General features: G+C 41.9%; 1 protein-coding gene across 1 annotated transcript in view; it reads left to right on the top strand.

Moving 5' to 3' along the window:
- The window catches only part of ascc3 (activating signal cointegrator 1 complex subunit 3), a 190,123-nt gene that overhangs the window by 68,256 nt on the left and 96,017 nt on the right, over positions 1-25,850 (top strand). Inside the window, exons 9-10 of the mRNA XM_083989923.1 lie at positions 449-649; positions 6,942-7,082. Of these exons, the coding sequence (XP_083846049.1) occupies positions 449-649; positions 6,942-7,082 (342 nt within the window). The remainder of the gene's footprint in view (positions 1-448; positions 650-6,941; positions 7,083-25,850) is intronic.

Raw genomic sequence — 25,850 nt, forward strand, 5'->3', positions numbered from 1 at the left:
AGACCCGTGTTTCAGTCCAAACACTCTATGTAAGTGATTGCTGTCGGAAGATATAACTATTTAAGACTTATATTAACACAAATATATCACTTACTTCTGCTTTAATATAAGTCTTAAATAGTTCTATCTTCCGACAGCAATCACTTACATAGAGTGTTTGGTCTGAAACACGGGTCTGTCAGTCACTCTGCTCTGCTGTAAGCCGAGGAGAAAACTTTCCTTGTATCCTACAATGAGGAGAGAGAACGGCATAAAGGGGCGGTCCTCTCTGTGTGTGCAGCCAAGGGATGCGCGTGAATGTGGTGACGTAGGGACGAGGGCGGGGACTGCTAACTCCATCGGCTGACAAGAAGTTAGCCAAAACCACCGGATCGCTTACTTCTGCTTTAAAAGTCTCTGACAGGAAGTGTTAACCGTTCCTCCTCCCTCCTCCCTGTGTCTTGCTCAGATCGGGCAGCTGGTGTTCAAGGGGATGAAGCGTCTGAACAGGATCCAGTCCATGGTGTTCGAGACGGCCTACAACACCAACGAGAACCTGCTGATCTGCGCCCCGACCGGCGCCGGCAAGACCAACATCGCCATGCTCACCGTGCTCCACGAGATCCGACAGCATCTGCAGGGCGGCGTCATCAAGAAGGATGAGTTCAAGGTCCGACTGTGACACACAAACACACACATACACAAACACACACACTAATACACACAAAGTAAAGGCAGAAAATATATTATAAGCCGTCTTATCTCTGCAGTGATGGATGCGATGCAGTTGGTACATACATATTACATCGGGTGTTTGCAGGAAGCCTTTTACCTGGACCAACTGTAATATGTCTCTCTCTCCAACCGATGAACCCACTGAAGAGGGGGTGTGTGTGTGTGTGTGTGTGTGTGTGTGTGTGTGTGTGTGTGTGTGTGTGTGTGTGTGTGTGTGTGTGTGTGTGTGTGTGTGTGTGTGTGTGTGTGTGTGTGTGTGTGTGTGTGTGTGTGTGTGTGTGTGTGTGTGTGTGTGTGTGTGTGTGTGTGTGTGTGTGTGTGTGTGTGTGTGTGTGAACTGCTTTAATGCTTCCAGTGTTATTCCTCCACAGAGTCGCTCAACATGCCTCGTGGCGATTAAGCACGCTCCTCGCTGAGCTTCACACACCCCATGCAGAGATTCAGATCTGATCCTTGGAGCTTTTGGATGCTGAAATTACAGGCAGCATTTAAATGGAGAGATATCTGATAGTTGTTTTTTTTTTTTAAGTCAAGGACAGCTGAGTTTTTACCGGATCACGTCTCCTCCAGGAGGATTTGTTTTTGTTTGGCTGATTTGTTTCACTTTCTGTTCATTTAACCTCAACGGTGAGAAGCACCGGCATGTTTTTTATTTTTTTATTATTAATATTCCTTTTATTTTTGAGGATAAAATCTACTTAACTATTCTCAAGCATTGTAACCAAGCCCGGGGATTTTGCAATTCGACCTTCGATGTCAACATGAACATCTTAAATTGTTCACATTTTTATCTCAATTTTTAAAAAAGACATGTTTTTAGAAGATGAATCAATTTAGAAGAATCTCTCAGTATATTTACAGAGGAACTCGTTGCTTTTGGCAGAGGAATATAAAAACCAGTCTGCAGGTATCAAACCCAAGTGAATCATTTTTGCATAGTAAAGTAAAATGTTCCTCTCAATCTAAACTAGACGAGCAGCCCCCTGCCCAGTTAAAGCTAAAAATAGAACGGCACTGAGGTGAGGTCATATCTCTCCTCACATCTGATCCCATCTTTCATTACCGCCCCCTTGTGGTGGCAACAGGCTGTTCTCTCAGAAGTTCGCTTTTTCAGTGTTTTTTTTCCGTTTTTGTCATTTTATGTCAGTGTGACCGTGTCCCGCTGTCAGGCTTTTCGGGTTGAGAGGACAGCGGCCGTTCTGGGATCAGTTGTGACATTGCAGCTTTATACGACGTGCGTGGAAACTAAAGTTGCGCATTAAAGCACAGAGAGGCAGCAGCGGCAAGTAAATGAGCAAATTACACTGATTTATCTTCTCTGTGGGAGATCTACAGTGAGTCTGAGGCAGAATATTGTTGTTGTACAACTGGAGCAGCTTCTTCGAGGACTAGGACAGTACGCAGTGTCCGTGGTATGAGAGAGAGAGAGAGACCTTGACTTTAACAGTGGCAAAGTCTCTGCTGGCCGGAGGGCAAACCATTTTTTTTCAGGGCATCAGGTCATGGACAAGATGCCCTGGTGCTCAAAATGAAATTCATACCCCAATTAAAAACATTAGCTAAATATATACTGTATATATAACACTAAAAGCTAAAAAAAATGAATGATCATATCTCTTTGCCACATCACTGTTGCTCTCGTTCTCCTCTTCTGTCTCCTGTCGGCCTTTCTCCTCCTACCTAGAGTTGGTACAGGAAGCTGTTGCCTACAGTCAGGGATGTCCTCAGTTGATCCACAGAAGCCACTCGCTCTGCAGCCCCATTTCCACCTCTCTGCATGGCAGCTGTGTTTACATTTCCTCAGACTACAGCAGTCATGTGACGCTGCTGGATGCATCATCATCAAGTGGGAGCATCCTGCATGGAATAATCCTCTCTTTTTACCCACACTGCTGCAGCAGCTTATTACAGTTGTGATCAACCAGGAACCTACACCAATTTATATATAACATATATTCAGATACGTATTATACAGTGGCTTGCAAAAGTTTGGGCACCCCTGGTCAAAATTTCTGTTATGTGAACAGTTCAGCAAGTGGAAGATGAAATGATCTCCACAAGGCATGAAGTTACCGATGACACATTCCCTTTACATTTTAAATAATATACTTTTTTTTTTTCATCTTTTACATTTTCAAAATGACAGAAAAGCAAAAGGTTTGGACACCCTGCATAGTTAGTATCTAGCAGCCCGCCCTTTGGAAATTATCACAGTGTGTAAATAGTAAATAGCTTGTCTGGTACCTTGGTCAAAGTTATTTAATTAAGTCTAAGTATATTTTTTGTCGGCTTTTTGTCTTTAACGGATAGCACAGTTGAGACGGACAGGAAATGGGAGGCAGAGAGAGGGGGGATGACATGCAGCAAAGGGCCGCCCGAGTCGGGATTCGACTATAGCCTCTGTATATGGGGCACCTGCTCTAACAACTGAGCTAAACGACGCCTCATTGGTCCAAGTTATCTGAGAGGTCCAGTCTCCTGCGTTTCCTATTCTTTTGCAGGCTGCTGCTTTGTTTCCCCTTGTCACTCAAAAACTAAAATAAAACACTGATATTGATAAAAATATTGCAAAAAGAGTTTTTCGTGTTTAACTTCATGTCTTTTTGAGAAATTTTGACCAGGGGTGCCCAAACTTTTGCATGCCACTGTAAATATATGCAGAACAAAATGTGCAAAAGCAGGGTTTAGTTCAACCTGAGCCTGAAACCATGAAGCAGAGAGCTCAATGTCTAACAGAGGTGTGGAGTTTTAAAGGGCTCCTACTTGTTATAGCCGAGCTGAAACAGTCTGGTAGTATGAGTGCTCTGCTGCCGGCACAGAAGCTCTGGAGATCTTCAGGATCATCCATATTGGACATTTTGTTCAAGTGTCTTTCTCTTCAGCACAACCTCAAAGCTGCGACAAAGCAGGCCTTCTGTATCTGTTTGCTCAGTCTGCTGTGGAGCTGCAGACGACAGAGAGAAGTTCAGTTTCCAACATCTTGCTGCACACATTGAGGGATTCAGCCTCCTCACATCTACTCATCCCTTTGTTATACACTGCATTACTTTGGTCTTTTGGTCTTTTGGTCTTGTCGTATGTAGATGCCAAGTTCCTCAAGGTCCTCCACCACATCGACATCCTCTCCCAGGATACACATGACTAGTCTTGGCCACACTCAGAAACCAGGTTCAGTTCCCTAATGGAAGTGGGAATTAATCAATGTTTTTACCTGTTCTTTTTCGCCTTGAGGGCACACAGGCGCACACCAGATGGTAACCAAACTTACTCAGAGCTAAGAGGATGGGTACCGTCCAAACAGATACTCCTAGCTTTCCTCAGTACTTGCTTAAAGGGATAGTTCAACACTTTGGCAAATTGGCCCATTGCCATAATCCCTATAATTTTAGGAGTAGGTTACAGACCTTCTCCTAAAACTATTGGGATTATAGCAATGGGCCAATATATATACCCCTTTCCCACCAAAACCTGGTGCTAGATCCGTGCTGGTGCTAGAGCCAATGCTTAACTGGTTCAACTCTGGTGTCTCCAAAGAACCAGTTTGCTTTTCCACTGGTAGGAAGCTAAGTCAGAGCCAAGCTCCTTACACATGAGTTGATCCTGTCTTTGCTGCCAACCACATAAGTAAACAGACCCCCGGACCCGACATGGTCCATCTAATTAGCGATAATTCTCAGCCCAAACCTGGCCTGAAAATAGAAAAAGGGAAGCCATCTTCGTCGTAATCACCGCCATCAGTTACTATGTTTTGACGGCGTTTTGATATGAAAGTTAGCTGTTGTTCGCCACCGCCTGTAGCTCGGCTACTTAGCTTGCTATGTTTACATCAATTACATAGCAGAAAAACAAACTTAATACGATATTGATACTGTCTTTGTATGGTCAGTTGACCCCGCCCCCAGCCCTGGAAGAACCAGTTCATAGCTCTAGACCAGCAAGGAGTTGGTGCTTGCTTGGAACCAGTTTTAAGAACCAGGAGTTGGTGCTTTGGCGGTGGAAAAGCAAAGAACCAGTGCTACGTCAGGCACTGCCTAAGAGCTAGCACTGGAACCAGCTTGGTGGAAAATCGGTACTAGAGAACAGGACGTAAAAGCAGGAGGTCCTCCACAAGAAGGAATGACTCAGCAGCTGGTCCAGGTCTGCAGAACCCCGGGGCTGGTACCGTCTCCTAACCTGGGCCAGCAGACACAGTTTGGGTTCTTGTCAATGGTTGATTGGGGGGTCATGGAGGCCTGGGTCTGGGTCTGGGTCTGGTGCGTGGTGGAGGACACATCCGAAGGCGGTGAAGTAAACTTGTTAAAACAATGGAGCTGATTGGTTCTCTCCAGCCTGCCCAGTGGTTTTCTATCTTTCACCTTGAACCCAGTGATTTTCTTCATTCCAGTCCACGCGTCCCTCGAGGTGTTGGAGGAGGCTTCGCACTTGCAATGGATTAAGTCTCAGATCACGCTGTACCCTCCTCAGTTCCTCTCTGTCTCCAGACCTGGAGGCTGTCTTCTGCTTATTACAAAGTCCTTTCAGGTCACTGATGTCAGGGCTCGTTGTTAGGGAAGCAGTGTACAGTCTGTCAGGCTGTCCTGTGGCTCACAAAGCATCCACCAGTCCGTCGACTAATACTCCTTTTTTCCAATGGTCAAACATCCCATTAAGACTCGCTAAGACCTGGCAATAGAAAAGGCTTTAAATGGCATTCACACTCAGGTCAAGTGACTAATAAATGAGTTTGACTGAGCTCCAATCAGTCTCTTATTGGTGTAAACACAACACCCAGGTGGAAATGTTTTTTTTTCTTTCTTTTTTTGTGCTGTATTGCCTCAGAGCTACTTCCCATGATCCTCTTTGCTCTGCACCGAGCTCCAGCTCCACAACCTCGACGTCTCCTCTGCTGCTCCTCTGGGATTGCAGCCGTCACTCCGGGCGGTAGCGCTGGTTCACTCAACACAATCAGCTGGTCCCATGAGTAAACGGTGCCCTCACCCCTGTCTACATGGTTCCCCCATTTACAGAGTGTAGAAATAAAGAATAAAGCTTAGAGGCTTAATTACAGAAAATAAGTACGCCCACTTGGTGTTATGTCATGCTACTCCTCCTCCTCTGCTTCCTATCCTCCGTTAACCTTTATCTCCATGAGTTTGGACACCTGAGCTGTATTGTGTAAGATCAGCATCGGCATAGTAATGGGCTATTCATTTTAAAAGGACCTAAAGCACAATACTTTTACAGAAATCCATATTTCACTTCATGTTTGTCAGATTTTCAATTGAATCATCAGATAGACAGTTGGATTTCGTTGTCTAAATGTTGTTCCAAATATCTTTTACAGTAAAAATAGATTATTTTTTTAATCTAATCGACATACCTCAAAGATTGTAAAGTAGTATGTCAAATAAATGCACATAAATCAGCTATTCATTATACAATAACACTGTTAGAGGCATAGTTCAACATTTTGGCAAATTGGCCCATTGCCATAATCCCTGTAGTCATAGCAGTAGGTTCGTTACCGTTAATTGTCGGTGCAAGCTGTTTTTAGAACGGCGGAGCAGAGCCGTGAGCTGCTCAGAGCTACGCTACGGAGGCTCATGGGATTTCTTAGTTTCCCTCATCAAACTCATCAAATACACAATCCAACAACTCCAAAACGCTCTGGTGGACAAGTTGTGACCTGCGCATTCACCACGTTATGAGATAATAACAGAACGTTACGAGACAGAGTTGTTTTAGAGGTAAATACAGAGACTGCTTGATGAAAAACTGTCCCTGAAGGCAACGCGCATCAGCAGTTTTGCATGAATTTGCCTCTAAAACAACTCTGTCTGGTAACGTTCTGTTATTATCTGGGCCAATTTGCCAAAATGTTGAACTATCCCTTTAAGTCTTTCAAATACAGTTAGGACATTGTCAAATCTTTACACACACTCGGATGAATAACTCAAACAGCCTGAAGTCTTTGTGGTCTTACATGAAGACACTCACACACTTTCCATGCATCACCATTAAAACTTAAGCCATGCAAGTGTCCGACATCATATTTCTCAATGAACTGTGAGTTGTGTTTGTTGCCAGGGAACAAATGATCCTCCCTCTGTTTTCTCATTTATCACCAGTGTCCTTCTAGTCCCTCTCTCCTCTGTCCCCCCAAACCCCCAATCCCCCTCCCCAACTTCCACCTTCCTCACCCTGCCCCTCTCTTTTTATCTTATTCATCTCTCTCTCTCTCTCTGCAGATAGTATATGTGGCTCCAATGAAGGCCTTGGCAGCAGAGATGACTAATTACTTCAGTAAGCGATTGGAGCCACTGGGAATCAGCGTTAAGGAACTCACTGGAGACATGCAGCTAACCAAAGGAGAGATCCTACGAACACAGGTACACCCACACTCAATCACTTCATTACACACACACACACACTGCTGTCTTTGAGGACACTCATTAACATAATGCGTTGTCCTCCCCCCCAAACAAACCAAAAGCCCTTCGAAGTCACGAGAACCAGTCAGAATGTCCTCACAATACCACAATGACCTCACAATGATTGTTTTATTCACTTAACACACGCTATTAGATCTATTATGTTTCCAAAATAGCTCATACTGAGGGGACAAACACTGTCCCTCCCTACCTCCCTCTCTTCCCCCTGTTTCCCCTCTTCTCCACACACATGTTCTCTACCACCCCCAAGTGGATTAGCCTGCAACACTTATTGCATGTAATTCATCATATATTATGCAAAGTGTCACAATTGTGTTTTATTATTAGTCACAAGTGTAATTTAACTAGATCATCAGTTTCACAGTCAACTACTGAAACATTCCTGTCCTGGCTTCATGATAAAATGTATATGTCTCCAGTAGTTAGTCTTCTGGGACTGAGTTTCTCCACTTATTTGGACAGAAAGAAAGAAAATCAAATATGAAATCCTATGAAGATGTGATATTTTTTAAAAAGAGGTTGTTTGGGTTTTTCTTTTTGGAGGCCACCAATTACCAACTCCTACAGCTGACACTCAAAAGACTGCGAAGCTTTGACAAATCTCACTGTGGCTGCTAATTAAGGTGGCACATATGCTGTGCCTCATGGGAGCGGTTTTAGCTAAATTGGTACATTTTAAGTTCAGTTCACTCCATCTCGCCAGAAAGCAAATAAACCACCAAACACTGACAGCAGAGAGTTCAGGTCTCAGCCCTTCTTCTGTGGCGTGGTGACATCCTGTATTCTCTCATCACAGAGCCAAACCGACAACAAATTGATCTACTAATGAGTATTGTGTGTTGCAGTAGGTAACATATTTAAATTCATTATGGTGAACATTCACACTGAACTAGCAGACACAAGCCTCTTGCTTCTCTTCTGCTTCAGAAGGCAGTTGAAGTGTTTGTAGACTTGACGGCTGTGGCTTCAGCCTGTCTTCAGCCAGGCTGTTTTATCTCACACGTCATGCAGGCGGCCATGACAACATGGTTTCAAGATGGTGGAATCAGCTCGGTCCGCTCGGTTTTCCTCCGTCCTCCTGCAAGAAAGCTGATGCTGCACAGACCCAGAACCTATTCTCTGATGACAAACAGACAGTCTCTTTAAAGTAAAGGTCAAACATTACCTGTAATATAAGCCACAAGCCGAGCCAAGTCACACACTTCATCTGGGGAGATGTCAATAGAAATCACCTGAAGATACTGGTGAGTTTCACTTAATGAGAAGAAGTCAGAGTTTGAATGCAACTCCCAAACTACAATTTTTCAACTAACATGGCTTCTCATAGGTTATCTGTTGTTCTGAGCATGGGGCAGGAGATATCAACGTATATGGTCCAGTTATGCCTTTAATAGAAACCAATGGGTGTGAGTCAGAGGCCAGAAAGAAACGTATCATTTTCTATGGATAGATGGAAAGCAGAGACATACGATGGCATGCAAAAGTTTGGGAAGATGAAATGATCTCCAAAAGGCATAAAGTTACAGATGACACATTCCCTTTAAACAATATCTTTATCTTTAGCTTTTATATTTTCAAAATGACAGAAAAGGAAAAGGGACCTTAGCAAAGGTTTGGGCCCTCTCCTGCATAGTTAGTATCTAGTACCCCCCCTTTGGAAACTATCACAGCATGTAAATAGTAAATATCTTGTCTGATACCTTGGTCAAAGTTATCTGAGAGCTCCAGTCTTCTGGGTTTCCCATTCTTTTGCAGGCTGCTGCTTTGTTTCCCTTTTTCACTCTAAAACTGTAGAAAACAAAAAAAATCATACACTGATATTGATTAAAATATTGCAAAAGAGTGTTTCATGTTTAACTTTATGTCTTTTGGAGATCATTTCCACTTGCTGAACTGTTCACATTAACAGAAACTTTGATCGTGGGTGCCCAAACTTTTGCATGTCTCTCTGTGTATATAAGAAAAAGGCAGTGGAGCAGACGACATGTAAGTCACAGGTAATCCTCAGGATCACAGAGTCAGCTGTTGTGTTTGTATTGAAATGTCACAGTACACAGTGATTTTCTGTTTTTCATGCAGTGCTCTCTCTGGTAAAACTTCATGCTTTCTTATATTATGAATTATTTCTTCGCTGCACTTCACTGCCTTTATTAAGCTATCAAGCTGTTTCGCAGGTTCTTGTTTATTTATTTTCTTTCTCGCTGACCGCAGCAGTTCTTTATCTGGGTGAGGTGTGCTGCTTCGGCTCCTTCTCTGACAGGACTGCAACAACCGAGGGCCGTCTCTTCTTTTTTTTAAATTATAATTTACTCAGTTTCACACATTTGTCTCTCGCGTGTGTCCTGTAGAACTTCTCTATTGGATGTTTTTGTGTCTACATATGATATTTAATCACAGGATCTCACCAGTGTTGCTGTGTTAAATTACAGGTAAATATGGTGCGATACAGTGAGTCATTGGTTCTTTTTTTTTGTTTCCTTCTCTTCACATATTTGTTTGGAGTTACTTTTCCAGGTTTCAGTGCGGTGTTTCCTCTAAGTAGAGCCACCTCTAGCGCAGCAGTGTGCACCGTGCAGGCGTAGGTGTATGAAATATTCAGTCAAAGTAAGAGCCAGGTGCCAGGGAAGGGGGAGTAATCCAAATCCCAATCCTGTCACTCTTTAAAAAAACAACATAGTCATGAGTAATTCATATTGATAACCCAAATTGCTTGTTACTTTTGTTACTAATGTACAGTATGTCACAGGTAAAAAGAACAACATCACATTCGTTTGTGATGTTATTTTGATTTAAATTACATTTATCTAGAAATTAAGTAGTGTGTTGCCATCAACACTCAATACTGAAACTCCAATCAGTTTCAGATCAGAGTTTTAACCCTCTAGTCATCCTAAAGCGACACTGGGAGTGGGATGTCTGCTGCTCACAGAATTGATGGTTCGATCCCCGGCTCTTGTTCTGTCCAGAAAAGACACCCTGAATCCCGAAACTGCTCTTAAAGGGATAGTTCAACATTTTGGCAAATTGGCCCATTGCCATAATCCCTATAGTCTTAGCAGTAGGTTCGTTACCTTTAATTGTCGGTGCAAGCTATTTTTAGAACGGCGGAGCAGAGCCGTGAGCTGCTCAGAGCTACGCTATGGAGGCTCATGGGATTTCTTGGTTTCCCTCATCAAACTCATCAAATACACAATCCAACAACTCCAAAACGCTCTGGTGGACAAGTTGTGACCTGCACATTCACCACGCTATGAGATAATAACAGAACGTTACCAGACAGAGTTGTTTTAGAGGTAAATACGGAGACTGCTTGATGAAAAACTGGCCCAGATGGGAACGTGCATCAGCGGTTTTGTATGAATTTACCTCTAAAACAACTCTGTCTGGTAACGTTCTGTTATTATCTCATAGCGTGGTGAATGTGCAGGTCACAACTTGTCCACCAGAGCGTTGTGGAGTTGTTGGATTGTGTATTTGATGAGGGAAACCAAGAAATCCCATGAGCCTCCGTAGCGTAGCTCTGAGCAGCTCACGGCTCTGCTCCGCCGTTCTAAAAATAGCTTGCACCGACAATTAAAGGTAACGAACCTACTGCTAAGGCTATAGCGATTATAGCAATGGGTCAATTTGCCCAAATGTTGAACTATCCCTTTAAAGGCCCCACCAGCTCCGCCACTGTTGATGTGTGGACGGGAATTGTGGTGTAAAGTGCTTTGAGTGGTCGATAGGAGCAGAGAAGTGCTGTATAATTGCAGTCCATTTACCATTTCACATAAATTGACGATGTACGCGCCTTCACTAAACTCAGACTGTAACAAATTTGTTGCACTACGAGAGGAGACAGGGCCCTGGACCTGCTGGATGCTAATGTTAAAGAGGCCTGTGTTCATTACCATGAGCACACACACACACACACACACACACACACACACACACACACACACACACACACACACCATCCTACTCCCAGAAAACACTCACACAGGGACCAAAGGTGGATTAATCCACTGCTGAAAATAGTTCTTAATAATGCACTTTTTCCTCCTGTTTGAGTACAGTTTGGTAGAAACTACTGTTGCCTGCTGAGCATTTAAGAAAATAAAAACTATGTACAGTACAGTACGCTGCTCACCAAGGACTCTATTACTGTAGAAACACTGTTTTAATACATAGTAGTTCCAGCCCTTATACTCTCAGAGCAGCTTTACGTCTTTATGAAACAACTCTACAAGATTTTGGGAACTGTCCTCTGGGATTCTTGTTTACTAGACGAGATCACAACATCTTTGCAGATTTGTCAGCTGCATAATCAGGCTTCATGGTCTTCTGGAGTCTGGTCTGGACGGTCTGGACCAGGCATGGGCAACCTCTATCTCGACCAGAGGGCCTCTTTGTGATTAAAGGGTTCCGGGGTATACTCATGTGGCCCCAGGAAATAGAATAAGGGTTATTGGTGTTTTCAACACACGCCAAACTTATGCCGGGCTGAGAGTAAATCGAGTGAAGTATGACGGTATGTGAACTATGAGTATGTTGGTCATGATGCTATTGTCTATGTGGAGCATGACTGTAATTGAGGTTTTGTTTAGTGCCGGAAAGATACGTGGATTGGAGCAGACACATGTGGATTGAAGAGAATTTAGGCCGTTGGTAGGCGAAGCGAGGTATGTGTTGGTAATTGTTTGTGTTGGCGAGTTTTTCGCTGGTCCAGACCATGGATGGATTATGGTATTAACGCCAAGCTCACTGTAGCTGCACCGAGAATCACTGTCAACTGTCCTCGTCAGTCCCGACAGGACTCGACACGGCGCGCTGAGGGTAAAGTTGTATATTTGGTACTCACGGTCCCGGAAAAAACAGGTGCCGACGTATTAAAAAAAAACTTTAGCCACACGGCCCTTTGAGGAATGGTTTATATTGGTGTGGAGTCTGTGGACTGTGGAGACCATGATGATGAAACCTATTGGAGATGACTTTTATGACTTGGAGCGTTATGGTGAACTGTGGCCATGAAAGAGTGAATGAAGGATGGTCATTCACAGCGAGGTTGATTTGGTTTTTAGGCCAAAAGTGAATCAACGCAACACCCCTCTCACCTGGACCAAATGCTGGTTTGGTCTGAACATTTGCATCGTCTCTGTTCTTCTGTCGTGGTCTCTTGCTGCTATAGCCCTCTGGCTCAGTGTTTAAATGCTTTGTGCATTCAGAGATTTCTTGTTGTTTAGTTGTTTTTTTCCCTCAAGATGTGCAGAAATCCAGCAGATCAGCAGTTTCACAAACACACTGAACCCGGCCCATCTGGCACCGAGGCTCGTACCGCGGTCAGAAACCACGTTGTCGTTTCCTCGTTCTGGTTGTTTGATGTCAACACTTCCTGAAGCTCTGCTCTCTCGTATCTGCAGGATTTTATTCGCTGCGCTGCTGCCACTTGATTGACAGATCAGACTATTGTATGAATGAGTAGGTGGCGGTGCACAGGTGTTCTTCAAGTGTTTTAAAGAGTGTGTGTTTATGCAAGTTTTATTCTATTGGCCCTGAGCCTATTGGCTCGTCAGTATAAAATCAATGGGCTCAGGGACGGCTGCCACAGCCTGGGAGGGAAATCAGAAAGTGCTGAGTGATTGTTAGTTTAGGTCTTTTTCTGGGACTTAGTGACAGTAATGAAAATGTGGAATAACAACAACCTTATCGTTGAAGTTTCATGGTCGTGCTGCCAACTTAGTCAGTGGTCAGACATACTCCAGGATACTCATGAGGTGTCAACCTATAAAAACAAAACATCAGTGAACTATGAGGTTGTTTATTATAGATGATAAATTGACCCTTCAGAACTTAATGCTGTATTAAAGATTGAGTTGAACAGCACAGTTTGTTTTCTTTGTGCTCTGTGAGTCACAGTCGCCCGTTGTTAAAGCTGTCAGCGTGATGAGAATAATTTTGCCAATGACAAAATTAGCTAATTGCATTTAATATGCCAGTCAATTAGATGTTTTATTTCTGTTGGTTGTTCAGTTAATTAACCACAGAGCAGCTGATTAACTATATATTTTTGTGTTTTGTTGCTTTTACTGATGGAACATTTAGTGACTTCAACTTAATATATGGATATTTATGAGTATATGTTTTATACATTTGTTTGAATATAGTATATATGTTTATTGATATGGATATTTATGCAGCATATTTATGTTTTATATATTTTTATGGATGCAGTATGTTTATTGATATGGATATTTATGTGGTAGATAGATATATAACCCATGATGAATAGAAAGGGTTGAGAATTTTAAAAAAGTGCATACTTCCTCCTACTCCTTTTTCGAACTTCGATGTTTTGTTTTTTGTGACAAATAATTGGTATTAAAGGGATAGTTCACCCAAAATTGAAATTTCACTCATTATCTACTCACCCTCCTCCGTGGCTTCTCTGAGTTACAGGGGGTCTCGGCGTAGCAGTGCATGTCCATATAACGGTTGCAAATGGATACCAACTGTCTTCGTAACAAAAAGACACACCAAAAAACATCCACATACCTCCATGCTGCTCGTTTGTAATGTCTGCCTTGTATTGAAGCCTCGAAATGCGAAATTGTCCCGAAAAAAATTAAATAAGTCTATATTTCAAGCTTTTATTTTATTTTTCCTCAATTTTAGGCACATTTGTTCGAAATAAATAAATACATTTATTCACTCATATATAATAAATGTCACAGAAGCAGTGTTTTTTCCTCTTCTCTGTGATAAGATGAGGAACGGGTTTGTTACAGTGGGGATGGCAGCTGCAGGTTGAGCCCATACAGTATTTGGAGATAGCAGAGGACTCCTCCAGCTCAGAGGGAAGTGGAGGTTGGTGGATCTCAGCATGAAAGAGTGAACAATGAAAGTGAGGAGGTTGGGGGAAACATGCATATCTGTTAAATCCAAAAAGAGTTGGATTTGTGCGATTGCACAGCTTAGAGTTAAAGTTTATAGGCTTACGGGACTTATGAATACAGAAAAGGAAAGGTTTAGGTGTGTGTGTGTGTGTGTGTGTGTGTTGAGTGTGGGGAAGGGGGTGGTGGTATCGCGGAGGTCTCTTCCTATGAAACGAGGCCAATTCCAGCTAATCTGAAGGTGTATTAAAGTTGCATCTCAATCAGGTCGTGTGCGACGACTTCACAAAGAGAACGATTAGTCAGATCCACTGCAGCTCTGCACCGATCCACTCCCTCTCTTTCTCTCTCTTCCACTTTTATGGCCTCGTTCACTTTCCTCTCTCGTCCTTCCATCGGGCTGCGTTAGCGTCAGTCAGTGAGTGCGTCCGCCGGGCTGTCGAACCGGGCCGAGGCAGCGACACCGCGCCGCCGCGCTGTGACCTTGGGTTTTGTCTCCATCCGTCCAAACTTTGTGTTTCTTTCATCACGCTCTTTTTGATGCACGCAGTCCAGCCGTAGCTCTGGCATGACTTGAGTTAGTTGTGAGGTGTGTGGAGAGGGAAGAGCCTTCTTTAAAAAACCTGCCGTAATACTGTACGTGCAGCTATAACCGTCTCTCTGTTATAAGACTGGACAGTTTTGTCCTGTTGCCGTGGTCAGGGTCATTTTTCTTTTTAAAGAGGAACTATGCAGGAATTTTAGCTTAACTATGCTTCATTTTTACCTTAATAAAACAGCTTTGGAGTAATTATGATGGTAAAATCAACGACTTTGTAACTAGTTCCAGGGAGAATGGAGGAAAACCAACCTTGTAAGATCAGAGCCTCCGACCCGGTGTCCCAGCTCTCGTCTCCGAGGCACCGCCACACAAACGTAACGCACACCGTAACCCGTAATCTCTTGTTTGTGACAGATAAGACTACACAAATATACACATGGTAACATCGTATATGATATATAACGTTATCCACCGCTCTATTGATTGATTTCTCGCCAGCTTCGTTGTAAACGAATGCACATGGCCAGGAGGAGGGTTAGCAACACGGAGGAAACAGACCGGAATTGCATAGTTCCCCTTTAAGTTACACATGAAGGAGACAAAATTGAAGGGAAAGCAATCACATATATAGAGTGTATGTGTTCACGTCACTTCAACAGAGTGTAGTGATAGACGCGGCGAAACTGGGAGTAGAAATATGGATTATCTGCTCCGATTAAGGAAATTTGGACTCTACAGTGAAGCCAGAAAATACAACATAACTTAAAGCAGAAGTGAGTGATATATTTGTGTTAATATAAGTCTTAAATAGTTATATCTTCCGACAGCAATCACTTACATAGAGTGTTTGGACTGAAACACGGGTCTCTCAGTCCCTCTGCTCTGCTCTGAGCCGAAGAGAAAACATTTATCGTATCCTACAGTTTTTATCCAATGAGGAGAGAGAACGGCATGCAGGGCTGTGTGTGCAGCCAAGGAACGCCGTGAATGTGGTGACGTAGCGACGAGGACTGTTATGGTGCGTTCAAGGAAACTCGTATTTTTCCGACCGTGAAGTGGTACCAGTTCGATCTGGTACGAGTTCACGGGTCGGAAGTTACGAGTGGCCGTTATAGTGACTTTCACCGGTAAAACAGGTCGGAAAAACACGAGTGGGTTGCCTGGAACGCTACAAAGTCGTAAGTTGTGACTTGAAGCTGTAATTTACGATTTCAAAAGCCTGCCTGGAACGCAGCATTAGCGAAAACGACCGGACCACTCACTTCTGCTTTAATCTTACCTGACACAAAATTGGAACCGCAAATCCAGGTTCTTCCTGCTTCTCAGTGGATGTAAAGAAGTGACTTCCTCGACTTCCTCTACAGTATACAGTGATCCCAACAGTCAATTGGGTATTCATGCAAATTTATTGAGCTATATGAATATATGAGCAAGTTTGTTTTCATAGTGTGGGAACATACAGACAGCTAAGCATGCGTCTTAACGTTGTGCAACATGTCACAAAGAATGTCCGACCTTCTGTGATTGCATTGTAAGTTGAAACGCCCTTTTACTGTAAAATGAAAACACACACACACACACACACACAGAGCTGTAAGCGCCAATGCAGCGTTTTCATTAGATGTTCGTCGTTCACATCAAACCAGCAATCCAGTAAATGCCTCTCTCTTACCTCGCCGCTCCATCTTCTTCCCTCCCACCCCATCTTTTCCACATCCTCCTCTCCCTCTCCCTCTCTCTCTCCATGGCTGTGATAGTTACCATGGAAACAGAAAGGGTTTCTAGGGATGCTGCCATGTGGATGCCAGTGTGCGGGTGGGTGGCATCCTGGGACTTCCAAGACCCCCCCCCCCCCCCTCCCAATCCCCCTCCTCTCCTTCTCTGTCCAGAGTGGAAATATCAGCTGATGACAATCCAAGAAGTAGAAACTGCTTCACAGTTTTTGTAAAGTCAAGTCACACACCCAGAAACCAAACTAAAGAACAGCTGCTGAGAGAAAATGTAAAGGCCAAACCCCAGAACAGGAAATAATTTATTCAATTTAAAGGAGAAGTGCCTTTTTTTTTCTTTTTTTTTACAACCTGGACCTTATTTCTGCCATAAAATACAGTCGTTTACTCACTCATATAACATAGATGTTATTAGGAGTCCTTCCGACGATATTTAGATCCAGTCTAGCCATAACCAAACTTTATTCAACCTTAAACAACTACAGTGAAAAAACAGAGACAAGCAAATAAATACATTTATGTATGTATGTTTTTTCCCCCTGGCGGTCGTCTTGTTTACCTGGAATTTGCTGCTGCTAGTTTTGTGCAACATGGCTGAATATTTGTCAGATTTTGAGGTTGTGGATGATGACTTTGAATATGGTGGACGTCCTTATACCGTCTTGAGCCAGAGTAAACGGATGAGGAGCTTTTTGAAAGGAGGATTTGGAAGTAGAGAGAGGAACATCTGGTCAGAGAACAACAAACCGCTGCACGTCCACGAATAGATGGTAACTGGTGGAATAGCACTAGCGAATTATAACAAAATAATGTTGAAATGAATGAGTTTCGTGGCAGATAATGTGTTATTTAGAGGCTGCATTTCTGTGCCCTGATAACTCCCACTATATGGATATACGCAGCTCTCGAATGGATCTAAATATCATCCGAAGGATCTTAATGACACCAAAGTTATATGGGTGAGTAAACGACCGTATTTTATGCCAGAAATAAGGTCAAGGTTGTAAAAAAAAAACGGCACTTCTCCTTTAATCCAGTCTTATTTGTATCATGTATCACATTATCATGGGAATAATAATTCAAATACCTATAGGTAATGGTGTGTCATCAGTATTTCTAATAAATAACTGTAATAAATATGATTATAATGAGTGTTTTAGTGGCAGATCTGGATCCTGCTGCTGCTGAAACATGGAGACCGGCAGAATGAGGACAGAGAGAGAGAGGACGCAAGTCATTAGAGAAACATCAGGCTGTTTTGAGCCACGGCGCCGCTCACTGTAAAGATCCAGAGTATTTTTATAGCCGATCACCTGTCAGACACACAGAGCTGTGATTAATTAGTAGTTAAGTGCTGAAAGTTGGCGTGATCTGACATGGCCTATGTTGTGCGTGGCTACACACACATACACACACACACACACACACACACACACACCTACTGCGCACTGTGTCACTGTACCACTTTAAAAAAAACTCACTCCCACTGCACTCATTAGATGAACACGTTGGACATGAAAGGACAATTCTCCATCTATGAAAATGTTCAGTGCGATTTTTTATGTTTTTTTGGGATGAAATTGAAATAATTTGTGCTCATAAAATGACTCGGTTTCACTCACTCCGGGTGCGCTCAGACTAATAACTTAAAGGGATAGTTCAACATTTTGGCAAATTGGCCCCTTGCCATAATCCCTATAGTCATAGCAGTAGGTTTGTTACCTTTAATTGTCGGTGCAAGCTATTTTTAGAACGGCGGAGCAGAGCCGTTAGCTGCTCAGAGCTACGCTATGGAGGCTAATGGGATTTCTTGGTTTCCCTCATCAAACTCATCAAATACACAATCCAACAACTCCAAAACGCTCTGGTGGACAAGTTGTGACCTGCACATTCACCACGCTATGAGATAATAACACAACGTTACCAGACAGAGTTGTTTTAGAGGTAAATTCATTCAAAACCGCTGATACACGTAGCCTTCGTTTTTGAAGTTTTTGCATGAATTTCCCTCTAAAACAACTCTGTCTGGTAACGTTGTGTTATTATCTCATAGCGTGGTGAATGTGCAGGTCACAACTTGTCCACCAGAGCGTTTTGGAGTTGTTGGATTGTGTATTTGATGAGTTTGATGAGGGAAACCAAGAAATCCCATGAGCCTCCGTAGCGTAGCTCTGAGCAGCTCGCTGCTCTGGTCCTCCGTTCTAAAAACAGCTTGCACCGACAATTAAAGGTAACAAACCTACTGCTAAAACTATAGGGATTATGGCAATGGGCCGATTTGCCGAAATGTTGAACTATCCCTTTAAACATCAAGACATGAGTGGGTGGAAAGTGTTGAGGGACCCCCGGGACCCCCCCCCCCCCATCCCACCACCTCTCCTTTAAATCCCATAAGTGCGATCAGCTGCAGAGCGTTGTGACTGCAGCAGAGGGCCGGTGGCTCGACCTCATGTCTGTACGCACACTTGTCACTGTCGGGAGTCGAGCGGTTCAGGTCTCCGGAGGTGGAGAATTAGAGGAGCAGTGGGAAGAGCAGACGTTTTCACCACTCCGCCACCGCCACCAGCAGCAGCAGCACCAGCAGCAGCAGCAGCAGCAGCTTTATACGACTCTCTCTGACGGTGCTGAGGCTGCTGGAGAGATGATTGATTCTCCCCGTCCTCACCTGCTGCTTCCTGTCTGTCAGGAAGTCACTGGTCCATTGACAGGTGGAGGCGGACAAGTCGCTGGTGCAGTTGGTTATGTGATGTCGGAGCGGCTGAGGGGTGAAGTGTGTGTGTCTCTGTGTGTGTGTGAATGTGGCTGGTTTATCAAAACCGACAGTGAAACACACTCAGGGTTGTCAACCGGTGGATGATTCCCTCTCAGCGTGGAGAGATGGTGACACAGGATCCATCTATAGGATGATGTGTTGGCTGGTGCTGCTTTTCCATATACGAGTTTAACCAAATCCTGTAAAAGCAGAGGACAAGTCTATGGATTGAACAGAGCGTAGTAAATGTTTTATATAGGACTACATAATCTTGTTTACTGGACATTTATCAAGTACTGTATGTCCAAATTAAACCTTCATTGAACCAAACAACCTTTTTTAAAGAGGAACTATGCAAGATTTTTGTAAGATCACCGCCACACAAACACGCCCCGTAACCCGTAATCTCTTGTTTATGACAGATACGACTACACAATATACACACCACAATGTGTGTATGATGATCCACCGCTCCACAGTTTGATTTCTCAACGACTTCGCTTAAAAAACAAATGCACACGGCCGGGAGGAGGGTTAGCAAAACAGAGGAAAAGTGACTGGACTTATACGATGGACAGATTTAAACGCTTAATGACGCAATTTATGAATCGATAAAAGTCTTTTTTTTTCTTAAATATATTTTATTCATGAATTTACAATATATTAATTAAGCAGGACAACAGATGAATTGTGACGTAATAAAAAAAAAAAGCACAGCACTTGTTCAATAACAAATACACATTGACAAGCAGACAGAAGAGAAGGGGAAAAACAGAAACAGTATTTACATTGACATACAGAACGTACCAGGTATTACATAAAAAAACAAAACATGAAGTTTCATTGACAGAGATGAATGTGAGTCATTCTTGCCAGATATAGAAGAAATGGTTGCCACATCCTATCAAAGCTGAGAGAGAGACATTGTGTCGGATCCTTTCCATATATAAAGGTCGTATTTTGGTCAACGTTGTGTCTCAAATTATTTATTTCACTCGTAAGCCGTGTAATAAGCGGGATCATGTAGAGTGAGCCCGGTCGTTACGGATTGAGACGCTGTTCCATTCATCCTGTCGGGGTTTATTTCTCCATAAGGACCGGCTCACTCTACATTATCCCTTACATAAAGCACAGGTTATTATGCAGTGTATATATGCAGTCATAGAAGATATTATCCCTATGAAAAATATTTACATTCCAGCAGTGCGTAGTGGCAATAAATACAAAAAATATTATTTATAAAAGACGTATATATGTACATTTGTCTGTAAAACAACATGTACATAAGTTACAATAATGAAGAAACAATCAATAACATAGATTTATTTGAACTCACAGCATACGAATCATTGAGTTGCTCTTGTCCATACTTAACATTATTATGAATATATCATTAGAATAATGAAGAAAGATGTGAGGCCAGTCAGTCAAACAGGATTGAAGGTGTGTGTGTGTGTGTGTGTGTGTGTGTGTGTTTCCTTTGCCCTGTTCAGACCTGCATTAACATGCGTCTCAGGTGATCCAATCACAGCTGGTCAGCTCTGAGCTCTTCACTCCACACCTGGCATTAGGATGCGTCTCGAGTGACCACTTGTGATCGGATCTCACTTCGCTCTATATGCAAATAAACAGCTATGTGTGTTGTTGCTTTGTTTTTTTTAAGACAATCTGACGAGGCCGTTATCGAGAGGGAGGAGGAGGGGGAGGGAGAGAGAGAGAGAGGGCACGGAGGGGTCCACGGCTCCACAGTGAAATTAAGTCGTTTTCATTTCAAACAGTGAAATATTTTGGGTCGTTATAAATCAGATGTAGAGTCGTTGGAGACACACTGACATCTCGTCTTCACACTGTTTGGTCCAGACCGCCTCTGTGTGTGGTCTGAGGGATCAGATCTGAAGCGTCCGACTGGTCTGTGGTGTTTGGTCCAGTCTTCACTTCACTTTGCTCACTGATCAGCGTGATGCAAAACAACAAACACTGACTCATTTTAAGCCAGAAACATATCAATCAATCAAATCAATCAAGTTTTATTTATATAGCACCTTTCAAAGCAAATAAATGCCGTTCAAAGTGCTTCACATTTTGATTGAAAATTATATATATACTAGCCTAACAAGCCAGACTATATCATTAACATGTATAGTCTGGCAACGACCGGTAGACCTCGGCTCAATCCAGGGGGCGGGATGAAGGCTGTCTTTCAAACTGCCTCTGCACGCAATAGGGTAGCGCTACGACCAATCAGAGCAAAGAGCAGGATGACGTTAGCCTGACAAGCCAATTAAAATGTATGTTATCATCGCATTAAGCCCGCCCAACGACTCTCTAAACAGATAGAGCGCTGTGATTGGTGAACACAAACGGTGTTCGAGACTCAAAAAGTTCCTATGGCTCGTTTCTAGACCCACCTACGGAGCAAATATATTTGCTGCCGCTAGGGTGCAGCTAGATTTCTAGGCTATTATAAAGCACCTTTCAAAGCAAATAAATGCTGTTCAAAGTGCTTTACATTTTGATTGAAAAAGTATATATATACTGTATATATAAGAAGTGAAACAAGAAGAATGACATGGAGACTAATGCACAAAGATTAAAAACAACAATAAAATATAGCAATAGTAAATAATAAAATAAAATAAAAACATGATAAAATATTAAACACGCAACGGTTGTTGACACCTGCACTGACCAGTATCACTGGAGAACAGCAACAACAACAAAACAAAACATACGTTCTGGTTTGTTAATGTTGTTATGGAGAGAGTAGAAGAGAAAAGGGAAACATTTTTACTGAAGGCAGAAATCAAGATGGTGGTGATCTTTTTTTTCTTTTTTCTTTTTTTCATTTCACATTTCACCAAATGTTCGAAGTGAGATGTAGATGAGGAGTGGACTGACTTTTTGTGGCATCATTCATTTCCTGGCTTCATCCTTATCAGGTGTTGGCTTGAAGCAAATAAATGAAATGTAATGGGTTAAATTGACTGATTTTTTTTGTAATTACTAGAACAGAAGTGTATTTCCTGTGTGTGTGTGTGTGAGTGTACATGTCTTTATCTTTATATGTTTGTGAGGACACGTCTTGGTTTAAATGGAGGACATTTTAGCTGTTGGTCATAAAGACTTGGCTGTAGGTTCAGGTGTAGATTCATATGCATATCACATAATATTAAGATTAAAATGATGCTTGGGGTAAGAAGGGTGAGGGGAATTAAAGTCCTCACAGCTTATGGAAGACAAGAATGTGTGTGTATGTGTGTATGTGTGTCTGTGCGTGTGCGGTCTGTCAAATCTGTAAGGAATATGCTCCTTAACTAAACATATGGTAACAAGCTTTGCTGCAAATGCTGCAGGAAATATCACCGGTGTCTCCCATATGCTGAACATGTCTCAGCTAAAGAATTAACAACCAGAGAATGAGACATTCATCTGCATACTTTGGTCCGTGGCTTTTATATTATAAAAAAAATATAATAAATGTGAGACATAAATCTTTGGTCATGTAGATGTGATCTTTCGGCTCCGAGCTTTCTACACGTTGAGGTGGATTTTTCGTTTCCTCAGTCCACAGATCTTTGTTGCAGAGCTTCACCGGTTTTGGTTTTGTTTCGTTTTGCTGGTCAGGCTAAATCCAAACGTCCAAACTGATCTGCAGCTCGGGTATGAACCTCCACTCAGACTTGGTCGAACTCTGCGGCAGCACATTTAAGACATAAATGAAGACGTTTGATTGACAGAAAAATATGCAGTCTTGATCTTGACTTTGATCAAATCCAGGTCACACACTTCGACGATATGAAGAGCGCAGTCCTCCTCGCTACAGAGAGAAGCCCGAGTGTGGTGAGCCCAGAGAGAGGACGGACCTGTGGACGGCCTCGCCCCTCTTCACTCACACTGATTCGGAGTGACGTGCTCTCTCCTGCCTCTCATGAGCTTATGAGTGTGTTCAGCATGAATTTACATAGCTGGCTCTGACTGGGCATTTATTTTCCTCCCGCTGCCATATATCCTGGCACACAATGATGGAGTTCATCTCCGGGGCAATATGTTTCCACACATCATTTCTTTTAAAACCCCGAAGCCCATTAAAGTTATGCAGGAGAACCGGGAAGCTGATATTTCCAATAATCAGCATTTCTTCCATTAGATACTTGGATACTAGAAAACCTCTGTGTTTGATGAGACAAGATATGATACAATAAGATATAAGAAGATAAGATACGATAAGAAGATATGATACGATATAATGAGATATAAGGAGATAAGATACGATAAGAAGATATAATACGCTACAATACAGTATGATACAATAAGATCCGATAAGAAGATAAGATATGATACAATAAGAAGATAACATACAAAACAATACAATAAGATAAGATTCGATAAGAAGATATGATACGATACAATAAGATAAGATACAAAACAATACAATACAGTACAATATGATAAGATCCGATAAGATAAGATATGATACGATACAATAAGAAGATAAGATACGATAAGCAGATATGATATGATACAGTAAGAAGATACAATCTAATAAGAAGATAAGATACGATACGATAAGGAGATAAAATACAAAACAATACAGTATGATACAATAAGAAGATACGGAACAATACAACACAGCATGATACAATAAGATTTTTCATAAGACCTGGACAAATGAGAATATGCACAGGCCCATACAATAAGATCCGATAAGAAGATAATATATGGAACAATGCAATATGATAACGCTATAATACCATACGATAAGAAGATACGATTTAAGAAGATAAGATACGATACCATAAGAAGATACGATGCACTATAAGACGATAAGATAAGATACGATACAATGCAATACAATACCATGAGAAGATACAATTAAATACAGTATGATAAGAAGATTAGAAATCAATCAATCAATCAATTTGTTTATTTCGGGCATGTCAATTTAAATCATCATCATCACACTTCATCTTAGTTCAGATAATACAATACACATGGCCGAAAGGGAAAGCGGGAGAAGCAAAAGCTTATCTAGTCCCGCCCCCATTACCCACAGAATAAAAATCTTTATCATCTTTTCTTTGATGTGATACCATAAGAAGATATGATACGGTACAATACGATGCAATATGATAAGAAGATACATTACATGCTATTATATACCTTTTACAGTAGCAGAAAGGAGTAAAGGTAAAGAATAAAATATAAAAAAAGATTCTGTACATAAATACAAATGTTATTTGTACAAGGGTTGAAAAAATATAGCAGAGTGTGGGAGTGTGTGAAATAAGAATAAATACACAGCTTGTATATACAGGATGGAAAATATAGGAAATTAAAAAAAAAGATACTTTCAAACTGTATAAATATAGCCAGATGGGGTAGTGGATTGACAGGAAAAGAGTTATTTAAATATGCATTATCTCCACAAGACAAGAAACTTTTATTTTTATTACATAAATTGCAACTATACTCTTCTTAGGGTGAGTTTTGGTTTCAAATGACTCGTGTCTTGTCACCAAACATGTGCATGGATGTGTCAAAACATTTCTTTGACATTTAGATCTTGTAGAAACATGAAGTTGCAGGCTCAAAAGAAGGAGATTGTTCTTTAAATGTCTCATATCGTAGAGAATTTATATGATCATGTTCTTGTTTGAAAAAGAATTTCATCAGTAAAGGAAACTATACAGGAGTTCTTTTCATTGTTTTCACTGTAAAAAATGTTCTTTAATCTAAGTTTTACTGTTGATTTTTTACATTATTACAAACCAATCTTTTTATTTTACATTTATATATCCACAATCACACATATTCTTTGTCAAACGCAAAAATTCATGTGTTATTTAAGACTCTGATCTTTCCCCTCTATCGCTCAGACAGCCTGATAAACATTGTGTGCATTTATATCGAGGATCAAGGCCAGGATGGTTCACCACAGTGGATTAGAGCTGTTTTTTTTTTTTTTTCCTTTTTGTCAAATGTGTTCAGAGTGTAAAAAAAAAAAAAAAATTATAAATAGCCTCCATGTTCAGTTCGCTGTGCTCCCGTCCTCGTCCTCATTTCCTTTTATGAATCTATTCTCCTGATTAACTTGTCACCTTTGAGAAACATTAGCGTTTTCCTTTGAAATGCTGAGGATCAGTGGTTTGTGGAGGATTGATGGCGGTCTTGCTGAGCCCCCCCCTCTCCCTCCTCCCTCCTTCCCCGCGGCTGATGAATTGGCTAAATAACACCATTCAGCCAAACAATGGCATGTTTTCTCTGCTTTGCCGTGTGTGTATTTGTTGAGGCAATTAAGAAAGCACTTTGGCCTGTTCTCCCTTTGCCAGAGCCTCCATTTAGATTAACCAGTAGCTCCAATTAGGAACCGGCGCTTCCTTTTCTGTGAGCACGCCACTCTCTAATGGCTGGATAGATTAATTTAAATGCAAACTAGAGAGGATGTAATGAACTGCTTTTACAGAAAGAGTTTAATAGGAATTTGCACTCCCCCGAACTGGTTGCCAAACAGTTCACACACCATTAATTGTGCATTGTAGTGTTTTTTTTCTTTCTTTCTTTTTCTTGAAAAGAGAGAATACATTTGCTGATGTGTGTTGATACGGTTCAATTTAATTAGTGTGATAGTAATGCCAAATAAAAGTAGATATAAGACGCTGATTGTTTGTTGGATCATGACATTCGCAGGAGAATGCGGGAATCTAATATCACTTAGCACACACACACACACACACACGAGTTGTGAATCATCTTCTGTCTGTTATTATGGCGTTATGATTTAGGTGCCTCTCTCTGGATTGTAATGAGCGG

Source organism: Trachurus trachurus, assembly GCF_905171665.1.
Source record: "Trachurus trachurus genome assembly, chromosome: 16".
In the NCBI taxonomy this organism is placed as follows: Eukaryota; Metazoa; Chordata; class Actinopteri; order Carangiformes; family Carangidae; genus Trachurus; species Trachurus trachurus.